The sequence below is a fragment of the Anopheles gambiae genome, chromosome 2, assembly GCF_943734735.2.
Source record: "Anopheles gambiae chromosome 2, idAnoGambNW_F1_1, whole genome shotgun sequence".
Lineage (NCBI taxonomy): Eukaryota > Metazoa > Arthropoda > Insecta > Diptera > Culicidae > Anopheles > Anopheles gambiae.
The window spans coordinates 116,171,682-116,183,066 of record NC_064601.1 but is presented as its reverse complement, the minus strand read 5'-3'; the positions used below and the strand labels follow the sequence as shown (position 1 = coordinate 116,183,066).

Here is an 11,385-nt window from a genome sequence, read left to right as displayed (position 1 = left end):
CCACAACTTTGCTTTCACCACCGCTTCTTCTTTTGTTGGTTGGACGGTGCGCTGTTTGAGTGAGTTTGTCGCATTTCTGTTTGTTTCTTTGTTTGTTTTTTTAGTATACATTAGTTAATTCTGCGAGTGTGGCCATTACGGAAGGAAGATACAAACTGTTGTCACGACAAAACAAGGGAATGAAGGAAAGAAATATTACTTTCTTCTCATCCTTTCCAATAATTTCTTCCTTTCCATTCGCCTCGATCCGTCTGTCTGTCTGTCTGCCTTTCTACTTCCCCGTTTCCTCTCTTAATCGTATTAGGAAATGGTAATAAAAACCTTACACTACTAGGAATATATTCATAGTTTGTATGTATATATATATAGATATATGTTTAATGTTAGAAAATAATAACGTAAATTTGTTACCTTCTATTATTTCGTATGCCTCACTCACAATATGAATTCTTTGTTCTTTGTTTCCTATTTACGTATACAAGTTTTCGCAGCAGTGACGATGGTATTTCTTTTTGCTGTAGTAGTAGTAGTAGTGATAGTAGTAGTAGTAGTAGCAGTAGTATTTTAGTTTCACTTTCCTCTTCTCTTCGATTTTCCTTTAGTTGTTTGCTCGTTTTGTTATTTATCTACCCCCTGAAAATAGTAAAGAAAAACGACTTTCACTATTTCCTCAACATAAACACAACTGCGGGGCCAAAAGAACAACTATTGGCAACTCTTGGTATACAGTTTTGCGTTGTGTTTGTTCTTTCTTGTTCTTTCGCGTGTAGTGTTTGGTATTCAATGTTGCTGTTGCTTTTGCTATAGACTCGTCGCACTTTGCCTTTCTTCTGCTTCGCTTCACTTACTTACTTCAACTATGGTATACTTCAGTTACTTCGATGACTGGTTTGTTTTTGTTTCTTCTGCTTTCTCGTTTAGCTCTTTCTCTCTCTCTCTCTCTCTCTCTCTCTCTCTCTCTCTTTCTCTCTTGAAAACCAAGCATTATGTACTATACTTTGACCCTACGGTTTAGTTTTCCCTTTCTTCGGTTTAGCGTTATCCTATAATCAGATCAGATTTTCTACAGTTTCAGTAGCACTTTACAATAGCGGAGAAGTAGGGGGGTTTCTTTAAGGTAATAATAATGACAATCTATAAGCGATGTTTTGAACAAAACCGCGGAAAGATTCATAACCAATATTGCTGCAGTGTGTTGGTTTTTGTTTTACCATAATGAATAGTTAAATTTTGCCATTCTATTGTTTGGCGCTAATTGCGCTTGTCTTAACGCATCCTCTTTTTTGGTAGCTAATGTTCCGGGGCCGGGCCTCTTTCTCTCAATTTCGGTTCCGTTCCGAATGGCGATATGGAAATCAAATAAATCTATTATCACAGACTTCACTCGTCCTTTTTCTTGTCCGGGCCCTTTTGTCTCCCTTTCCATGCCACGTGTGTGTGTTCTCACCCGTCGCTCCGTTCAGCGTTTCTTTCCCATCCCGAAATCGGTTAACTTGTTCATTTTGCTTCAAACACGAGAAAGAACCGGGCGAAGGGAGTATTTTGCTCTTTGCTCTGTCCGTCCGTGCTGCGGTTGGTTGGTTTGCGCTAGTGTACTTCTCTAATAATAGTAGTGGACTGCTGATACAGCCTCGCTCAGCCAGCTGCATACTTATAACATACTTTAACTTTGCTTAGTTTTTGTTTTTCCCTTTTTGTTTTCTTCTTCTTCCTCGTTTGCCTACGCTTAGTATACTAGTGTACGTATATCTGTTGCTTTGTTTCGTTCTCGTCACAGTAGTTTCTCACGCGCTCACCCAATTTACAACTTAGAAGATGGAACTAATATGACACTTAAAAGTAACTTTGCGTTTGTGTGCTTGTTTCGTTTGAGTTTGTTTTTGCAACATGCACACGCACACACGCACACACACCAGCAGCGTTGCATCCTACATGCTAAATACAATATCTTTCCAATTGCCATCCAACCCTTCTCGTCTAGGAGCAGGAGATTGAGTGTTTGTTGCAATTTACGTATACTTGGCTTTGTTTTGTTGTGCTTTCTTTTGCATTTCTGCCCGTCTCTCTGAGTATCCTTCACGGTTTGGTATGGAAGTATATGAGTGGGAAGTGATTTACATTATCCTTTTTTTGTTGCGTTTGCACCGTGCGCCGAGGTAAACATTTCGTAATCTCTTCTTCCTGCTTGCTTTTAAGTGCAACGGCCGTAAACACGCGGCCATCGTCGGCGAGGGATTTTAATCCAATAGTTTCACTTGCAGGACGGCGTGTGTTGTCCTTCCCCCTTTCTTCTCCTGCGTCCAAATGTATGTAAATGGTATTTATTTATGTAATCGTCATCCGATTACATCCACCACTGGTCAACCAAAACCAAACGAACCACACACACACACACCCTCTTCTCGCGTAAGTATAATCGAACCTTTCCCTTCAGCCACCGAACTGGTCCGCACGAATGTCCTTTCCCGTGTGTTCACGCCGGTTCCACATTTTCCACCGACTTCGACACACCGGTCCATTTCCTCCCGCCACTAATTGAGTTACCTTTGCAGCCCACCGTGCACGGAGAGAGAGAGAGAGAGAGGGTAACGAAGAACCTTCTCACGGCGGGTGCAGGAGACAGAGGAGCAGAGAATGAAAAACAAAAACCCACCGTTGCCCCCTCCTGCTTCCGGCCTAGCGAAGGACCGGAGTAGCGCCGGAGGCTCATTACCAAGGTAATAAATATTAATCAATTCAGACCTCATCATAGCGCGCTAGCACGCACTGTCGGCTCGTGTGTGTGTGTGTTATTTTGTGTTTTCTCGCACGTTCACCACCACCGTTCGGGCCGTTAATAGCATTAACCGATGAAAGGATACAGCCGGCCGACGGTGGCCAAGTTCGAGCGAGCGGTTCGAGTTAATTAATAACACTTCGCCCGCTTTTCGGAAGGCACCACACACACACACACGCAGGACCTTTTCTCTGGAATGCTGTGTGCTGTGACCGAAATTTGAAACGCGATTGCCACTTCCGTGCAAGGTGTGCGAGTTGGCAGGCAGGGGGGAGGAAAAAGTCAAGCAGTGAGGTCTCAACTCTGATTGGGATGAATTTGTTTATAAATTGCATTTCTATTCAAATCGGACGGCACGGTACCGACCGGACCAGCCCCGGCACGAAACGGTACGGTGCCACTGTTTACCCACAATGATTGGGAGCAATTTCTCGGCCGTTGCCGGTTGGCCAGCCTTTTCTCGCTCTGGGAGAGAGTGTGTGTGTGTTTGAGTTTTTTTTATGCGGAATAAGGGGCAGTTTTGTTTGTTCGATAGGTAAGGTTGATTAGAAGAAAAGACGGAGAAAGGAAAACTCATTTGCCTCACGGAGGGAAATGGTCGAAAACAATTCCACAATCAGAGGAACTACGACAAACCATTGCATTCAATTGATCGTCTAAAAAACTGCGGACAGCTCAAGCAATTACACGATCGTGACAGTGGGTGGTGGTGGTTGTTGTTAGACATTCCTAAAAGCCCCATAATTAATCGTAAAACAACGATTACGGCGACACTGTTTGCAAAACATGTCACCAGCTCAATGCAAGCGTTTTGTTCGAAATTGTTTGGATTGAACAGGAACAACAATGATTGGACAAAGGGGGAAGGATTGTTTTGCAAAACACACACGCGCGTATGCAAGTGGTCACACTGTTTCCTTCGCTGTGGCGTACAACGTGGCGGTACGGAGATCTTTCAGCTTGATAGTTGATTGCGAGTAATGTCCCTTTGCTGATGCTGCTACTGCTGCGAACGGAACTGTGGATCTTTCCCCATGCGGTTGCGGTTTTAATGTGAGAAATAAAACCTTCCTGAATGAGCCTGACACATCTTTGGTGGACTAGGTTTGCGTCAGCAGCTTAGCTTTTGGAGGTGAAGGTAAAGAACTGCCTTACTCTCCCGAGTTGTCGGAGGCATTTTCTAACATTGGCAGCAAGATACGTCGCCGGGCATTAATGAACCAATTGTTTACCTGCAAAGAGAAAAGGAAGAAGAAGAAGAAGAAGAAGAAGAAGAAGAAGAAAAAACGATTATCAGTATATATCTTCTAGTCTTCTACCCCCGCGGGACACTTGGAGATGGCCCTTTACCTGAAGCAACGTGAGATTCGTTTGTGCCGCTATCGCACGCTTCTCGTCCTCAGTAGGATAGGGATGCTGCTTTGGTCCAATGGAAGCACCGGAAGCGACAGAGAGAGCGAGAGAGAGGAAGGGAAAGAAAAAGAAGAAAAGATCAAAATTAGTTGAAAACATTGCAACGGCACGTTGGATTCATACTAACGACTAGATGCTGAAACAACCAGGCGCGCATCACGCTCGTGGCGTGCTTGGGCAGGATGCCCCGCTTGTGCCGCTTGCCCGAGCCCGAATCCCCGTCCCCTGGCGAGTCAAGCTCGGAGTCGAGCTCATCGGAGCTCCCGCACGGCGACAGCTGCCCGGCGTACATGTCAAGCGGTGAGGTAAGCGCTATTGCCGGCGGACAACCACCAACAGCAGTGCCGAGCGACATCGGACCCGCGCTCGGATGGAGGGGCAGATGGTACTGCTGCTGCTGTTGATGGTGTTGCTGCTGCTGTTGGAATGCCATGGCGGCGGCTGCCGCTGCTGCTGTAAGGTCAGTGGGAAACATCGCTCCGGCTCCAGGCCCATCATGCAGCGGAGGCAGTCCGGCAAGTCCAGGCATTCCAACGGCGAGTGCGCTTGGACTGTGCGACATGTCTTGGGGCAGAACCGAGCTTTCCAGGACGGTGGCACTGTTCGGTGAATCGATTGCTGCTGGCGGCACTTGCTGGTGAGGGTGGTGAAGCGATTGCTGCGGAGGCTGCTGCTGCTGCAGCACCGGGTGGGGTAGCAGGGGCGTAACGGGACCACCGCTCAATGCACTTCCCTTGGCTTGGAGGATTGTAGAACGCAACTTGCAACTGGGTGGTTGTTCTAGTTCGTAGCCACTGACCACTGACTTACCTTGCATGTTGCTGTACTCGCTAGTGTCACTTCCCTGCAGGTAGTCGGCGCTCTGGTAATAGCCTTGGGCACTCCCGGAAAGATCCTGCAAAACGAGAAGACGCCCAACAATTGCGAATTAAAACCGATTCTTCAAATCAAATTGAAGTACAACACAAGCAACGAACCTGCTCGGGACTGTTGATGGGACTGTTGGAGTTGGACAGGTTGTTGTTGTGCTCGAGCGCGTAGTCCGACCGCAGCAGGTTCTCCGACTGCATCTTGCTGCGCAGGCAGGCGATGTAGCGCGTGCAAAAGTCCCGGCACAGCTCCTGCACCTTCTCCAGCTCGAGCAGGTGTATTCGCAGCACCTGCAGCGCCTTTATCATCAGTCCGTCCAGCTCGCTGTTGTTCGTCAGCAGGGGGCGCTTTTCCTTCTCCAGCAGCTGTACAAAGGCCTACAATACGGACCACGAGTGGTAGAGTAGTAGACGTTTAGTGGCAGTCAGGTGGCGAATTGTAGGTGGGATTGTTTTACCTGAATATCTCGGGAGAAACTGTCCCCATCGCTGGTGCCATGGTTCGACGACCCGTTTGGACTGGACGCGGAAGACGAGGAAGGAATGTAGCCTTGCGTGGCCTGTTCACACTTTTCCAGCAGCAGTGCCAGCAGCGAAAACAGAGGATGTCTGCGAAGAGAGAGAGAGAGAGAGAGGAGAGCAAAAGATGGAAGATCATCACAGAAACTAGCACACAAACATACTTTGTAATTACAACACATCAAGCAACATGCCCCACAGGGATACCAAGCAGAGACAGAGGGAAAGAGAGAGAGACCTCCATCTAATAAAGCCATTGTGCGCTATCTCATAACGCTTCGTAAATGCCATATACTTTACAATTTTCTTCCCCCGCTCGTGGGTGGGACATGCCAGCGGTGCCGGAACTGGCACGAACGAGGCGATTATCCTTCCACTGTTTCGTCCTTGTGTGCAGCTGCAGCGAAAAAAAAACCGGCAAAGATCCATTTCTGACTGACAACACAAGCCATTTGCCAGTCCGTCGCAATCGTCGCAATCGTTCCTTTTTCGTGTTTTATTTTGCATTGGAAATTTCTTTATCGTCTCATAGCCCACCAAGCTCTCGGCTTTTTCCACCCTTTTCCCCGGATGCACAGCGCGTAACTGGATGCACTTTTGCTTCCCAGAGCAACAAAAAAGGACACTCCCCTGATATCCTCTCTTCCAACGAACGGTCGGAAAACTCTGTCATCGTGTCATTTGTGGCCATTTCCTCCGTTCGATGAAGATGATGCAAAACCGGGGAACGAACGGACGCAGTTTTACAATGTGCATAATACATTGTAGGAAAGGCAAAATGGAGGCGAACACATTGCTTCCGTACCCCCTTTAGTAGACCGATCGAAGCCGGGTGTATGCAAATCGTGCCACTCTCTTCGACCACACACATTCAAATGTGCTCGCCACGCCAGATCGAAGGGTTTATACGGAATATATCAGGGGAATAGGGAGAGGAGCTGGAGGATGTAGCGGTGACGCTGTAATGGTAAAATGTGTTCTTTTCCTCCGGATTTGACTCTCAAGTGCCGCCGCCGACCGCCGCCGTCCCTGCTGTCGCCGGTCATCGGATCTCTCACGTACCAACCGGTGGTCGATCACGTCTTCGAAATGCATTTTCACAAAACCATATGTGTGTGTAGTAGGAAGAAGGGAGCACCACCCACACCACCCCCTTATGATGACGACCTCGATTGTCTTCCTCACGGGCATTGGGCATCTGTGTGTGGGTTTTGTTCGCTTTTTCTCTCCTTCTCCCCATTTCGCTCGAGGGTGTGATGGGACCTCCCGATTCCAACATTTGTTTCGCGTTAGTGTTGCATTTGATTATTTTTAGTATTTTGACGAATGTTACACGGTCACTGTGTGAGAGGGAAGTTGGCAACACGATGGTTTGGATTGGTTGGATTTAGTTTTAAAGACATACAGTATCAAACGCCATTTACGACAGCATCTCCTCTTTGGTGTGTGCTGCTTGAAACGCTGCTTGGTTCAAGAGGATATCGCTCTCCCGTCGTGCTGTTATCAGGGAATTGCGTTTGAGCGCAAGAACTCGAACCGAATTCCTCGCAAGAACTCAACTTTAAGGTGATAAATCATACTGTAGGTCTTTCGTCTTTGATGTCTACTGGCGGCTTTTCTTTGTTAGTTTGAATAATTTGATTTACAGCATCCATCTTCAAACGACGACAGTCAAATTTTTTGAGGATATTCGCAATAAACCCACTCGAAACTAAAGTTTCTGCTTCTTCTCGAGCGGCTTTGAAAAATGACAAATAAATAAAAAATTACGCAAAAAGCATTTCGAATCCCCGTTTCCACTTTATCCCTCAAGAAGCAGCTTAAAGCATGAAAATTCCATAAAAAAAAACGACCTTCCTTTCTTTGATGCTGTGCACTTTGTACTCACTTGTAGACTGCCCGCTTGTCCGCCTCGAACTGTGCCTGATCGATGTCGCTGAGGCCGTGCGGTGAGAGGGTCGAGCCGCTGGCCGGGCCTGTCGATGCGGTGGTGATTGGCCCACTGCCAGGACCGTTGTTGCTGGTGCTGGTGCCGGTAGTGCCGCCGCTGCTGCTTCCATTGCTGCTGCCACTGGTGCTGTTGACTGCGCTTCCGACCACGCCGGCACTTCCGGGGCCGGTGGTGCCGATCGTGCCCAGTCCGGATGCCGTCACCGCCGACACCGGAACTGCCGTGACGCTGTTTTCTTGCATTCTTGTGCCTCTCTCTGTGTGTCTGTGTGTGTTGATGGGTAGTGAACGGTGAAGGAAAGGGGGAAAAGTGGGTTGCAACCGTTTGGGTAGTTTTCTTTTTCTTCGTTTATCACTGCAGGTATCGGTTGATATTGCTGCACGGGAGATAGCTTGGGATTGATGCCGAGTTTGATGCGGATCACTTCAAAGTATTCATCTTGAAGAACGCTTTTCCATTTCTTCCTTCAATAGTGTTTAATGGCGGATCAGCAGAAGCACTCTCGAACTCATCTATATTTGACTGTTTAAATCGTCCAGCGATTTTGTCCACAGCACTTCGTCCCTTTAGTCGTAAGAGTCCAACACATTATGACATCTGTAATGTAGAAAAAAACGAAATAAATATTAGATTAACTTCGAATTGATGCAATTGCTTCAAAAGTAACAGTAGTATCTAATCCTGAATTGGTTATTTATTCAAATTGACCCATTTAAATCCAAAAAAACGTCATATCGCACTGCGCGCTCCCGGTTTTATTGTTTGTTTCTAATCAATTGATCTCTAAACTAGCACCGCTACGTCTATTTAATATCGCTTTTATGATCGTTCGTTCCCTGCTGGAACCATCATCATTCCAAGGGGATGGGACTTCAATGCCAATGACACACACTCTCTCACTCTCTCTCTCCCCTTTTCCCCGTCTGGATTGAAACAAATTATTTACTACCCACCGGAGACCGCCGCAAATCCAATCCACAGTAGTGCTCCAAAAAAGCAGACGTCCCCAATTGTCCCATTCACGTTCCATCCCGTTCCCCCTTGTGTCCCGAACCGCGCGCTCCAAATCAACCGAAATAAATTGTTATCGATGCACCAAAAAGCATGTGGCATACTGGGGCAATAACAAACGAAAGAAGAAGAGTGAACCGCACACAACAACAACAAACAAAACTAAACAAAAAAACTCTCCAAAACTCAATTCCGCGCTCGACAAACCGTCGATAAATCTAATCCCGAAAATCAGGGAAACCCCCACCACAAACACACACCAGCGCGGCCAGTGCCTCTTTCTAACCAACTTCATCATCAGGCACAGAAGGGGGAGGGGGGTTCCTCCTCTTCTTCTCCGCCCGGAATGATAAACGATTCGCCACAAATCGAGAACACACTGTCAACCGGTTGAGTGAGCCCAGGCCAGGCCAATCAACAAACCACGCTTCAGCCGCGTCGTTGGAAAACAGTAAAAAATCCTAGGCACGCACACATCGAGCGCCAGTAAATCATTCCGCAACTCGGTGGATACACGCCACACGCCGGAAGTTGGGAGCGGACGAGGCGCGGACAGTGTGCAGAAAGAGAAAGCGCGCGACCATAAATAAACACTGGTACGAGCTATCAAATTCGAATCAATATCGAGTCATCCGTGGCCGGTTTCCGTTGGTGACGTTTGAAGGACCCTAGGCCACGTGCTTTTTCCCCATTCTTCCTGTCATCGCTTTCCAAATCATTGGCTTTTCTTTCGATTTGTTTTCTAGACTGCAATGGCAAGATGGTCCCAACCCGCGATCCGTTTGACAAAACATCAAATTCGATTTAACCTACTCGCGATAGAACGCCCCACAAAACGCGCTACAAACTCCAAAACAAGGAAAACAAATTCAGAAATAAAGCCTCATTGCGCTTAAAACTCGACAAAAGAAACGAAACAGTCAAGTCAGGCAGCACACAATTTAGTGATCAATTCATGGCGCTTTTCCCTCCGTGGCGTGTTCCGTCATGTTTTGGTCCTTCGAACCGGATCGCTTCGAACTGACGCAGCGGTTGCCGCCGCGACAAACGGAACAAAGTTAAAGTTTATTGTTTTTGCAACAGGGGCAGGGCGAGGAGGCATGGTTTGTACGCGAAACAAACTCCAACCGGCCTTTCCCTTCCCCCTCTGCCCTCCGATGGGCAAATCGAAATCGGTTGATTTTCAAATTTTATGCGCTGAGGAGCGCTTTTCACTACAATTTCATGGAGCGTATGTGTGTGTGTGTGTGTGTGTGTGGGAGGAGTTGGTATTTACGAACTTAAAACACAATTTACGAGCAAGCGAGCTTGGTCGACAGTTTGGTTTTGGATTGGGTGGGGAGTGGGCGAAAAATTGAATTGCAGGACGAAAGTTTTGGCAATTGTTTATTTACTCTCTCTCTCTCTCTCTCTCTCTCTCTCTCTCTCTCTCTCTCTCTCTCTCTCTCTCTCTCTCTCTCTCTCTATCTCTCCTTCCCGGGCAATGGAGAGCAATGGATGGGCCGATTTTTGGCGCGATTGCTTCTGCCCAACATGCCCAACACAATTGCCCTCAGATTGTAGCAGTGATTGGGACATTGGAAGGATCTAACCGCCCTGTACTTCCCAATCACTGCTGGGGGTGTGCAGTGCCGCAATAAACAATAATCGTTGTTATTATGACAAATGCAACACAGTGGAAGCAGCGTTAGGCAGGAAACCGAGAGATAGTAAAGCATTAGTAATGACCTTTTTGTGGGGAAGGGGTTAGATAGATGCTATGATTTGATTCAGTGCAGGTTCGATATACATTTGTCCATCGTTGATCCTTTGCTGAGCAATTGCAGCAACACACAGTAAACCCTTGAAGGTCCAACAGTACGTTCGCCGCTTGTGTGTCGCCGAGTCTCTTTGAAATGGTGCAAAGTTATACCTTCTATGAACGGGCTTTTCCCCTTCATTTAGGAGCCTTTGCCCTTCAAGGGTTAACTTCACGCGAATAAAGATCACCCAAACCGCCTCACCAACACAGCCAGCGCAATTTGGCACGACCAAACGCCACAAAACGGGGTTGGTGCCTCAAAAAACACATCCGAGCGCGACACATTCGGCAACATATATCGCGATGTTTTGTGGGTGGACATAGCACACAAATTCCCCCCCTTCCCTTCTCCTCTCCCTTTCCTACTCCTTGCACGCCCCGGCAACATCGGCAAGCCAGAGAGCGAGCGCAACAATTTGAAGAGGTTTATTGTGATTTGAATAATTTTGGCTAAATTATGGGCCCGCCCGCCCGTTTCGGGTCGAGATCATTCATCATCGAACCGCACCGTCGGCTTGGTTGGGTACAGGGGTGGTACCGAGGCACGGATGGATAGCACAATTTCATCAGATAATATTTTGTGCGAACGCACTTCACAAAATGCGAGGATAATCGAGCGACCGTCCAACCAAGAGGCATCGTTTCGTGTCCTTTTGCAACACACTCCACCATTTGATGGAGCACACAAACACACACACACACACACACACACACACAAACGCATTTTACTTTAATTATCATTAATCGCTTATCGTAAATCACACACGAATCGTGGGGTGTCCCCCCCATATGCCCGGAGAATTCCATTGTAAATGCGCATTATTTCACTATTTACTGGCACACAAACCCCCTCTCCGGCGGATCGTACGGAGGATAAACGATAATGGGAGGCTGTGTCATTGCTGTTCGTGTTTTTATCGTTTGCAATTGGTTTTTTGGCCACTCTATCGCTCCAATTACTACTGCAAGCGACCAAAAAAGCGAGCAGTTCAAAATGATGAAAAATTAATCTACTTCCCCCGCACCGTTTGTTGAATCAAAATTT

General features: G+C 47.2%; 1 protein-coding gene and 1 long non-coding RNA gene across 2 annotated transcripts; one reads left to right on the top strand and one right to left on the bottom strand.

Moving 5' to 3' along the window:
• Positions 1-1,495: 1,495 nt before the first annotated feature.
• Positions 1,496-7,770, bottom strand: LOC1269694 (homeobox protein PKNOX2). The gene is made up of 7 exons (XM_061645624.1): positions 7,466-7,770; positions 5,517-5,667; positions 5,167-5,436; positions 5,000-5,084; positions 4,317-4,927; positions 4,127-4,192; positions 1,496-4,008 (listed from the first exon to the last, which is right to left on the bottom strand). Exons 1-7 carry the CDS (start codon positions 7,768-7,770, stop codon positions 3,928-3,930), a joined length of 1,569 nt encoding a protein of 522 aa, XP_061501608.1. The 3' UTR covers positions 1,496-3,927.
• Positions 2,578-8,194, top strand: LOC133391409 (uncharacterized). The gene is made up of 3 exons (XR_009764904.1): positions 2,578-2,717; positions 7,472-7,786; positions 7,861-8,194. It is a non-coding gene; the product is annotated as an uncharacterized LOC133391409 (long non-coding RNA).
• Positions 8,195-11,385: the final 3,191 nt, after the last annotated feature.

Bases quoted from the DNA above. Each gene is read 5' to 3' on its own strand.
- LOC1269694 (XM_061645624.1), bottom strand. From the start codon at position 7,770: ATGCAAGAAAACAGCGTCACGGCAGTTCCGGTGTCGGCGGTGACGGCA. The intron at 4,193-4,316 runs GTTAGTATGAAT...GGACCAAAGCAG, and splicing joins GGTTGTTTCAGCATCTAGTC to CATCCCTATCCTACTGAGGA. The intron at 4,009-4,126 runs GTAAAGGGCCAT...TTCTCTTTGCAG, and splicing joins CGAATCTCACGTTGCTTCAG to GTAAACAATTGGTTCATTAA.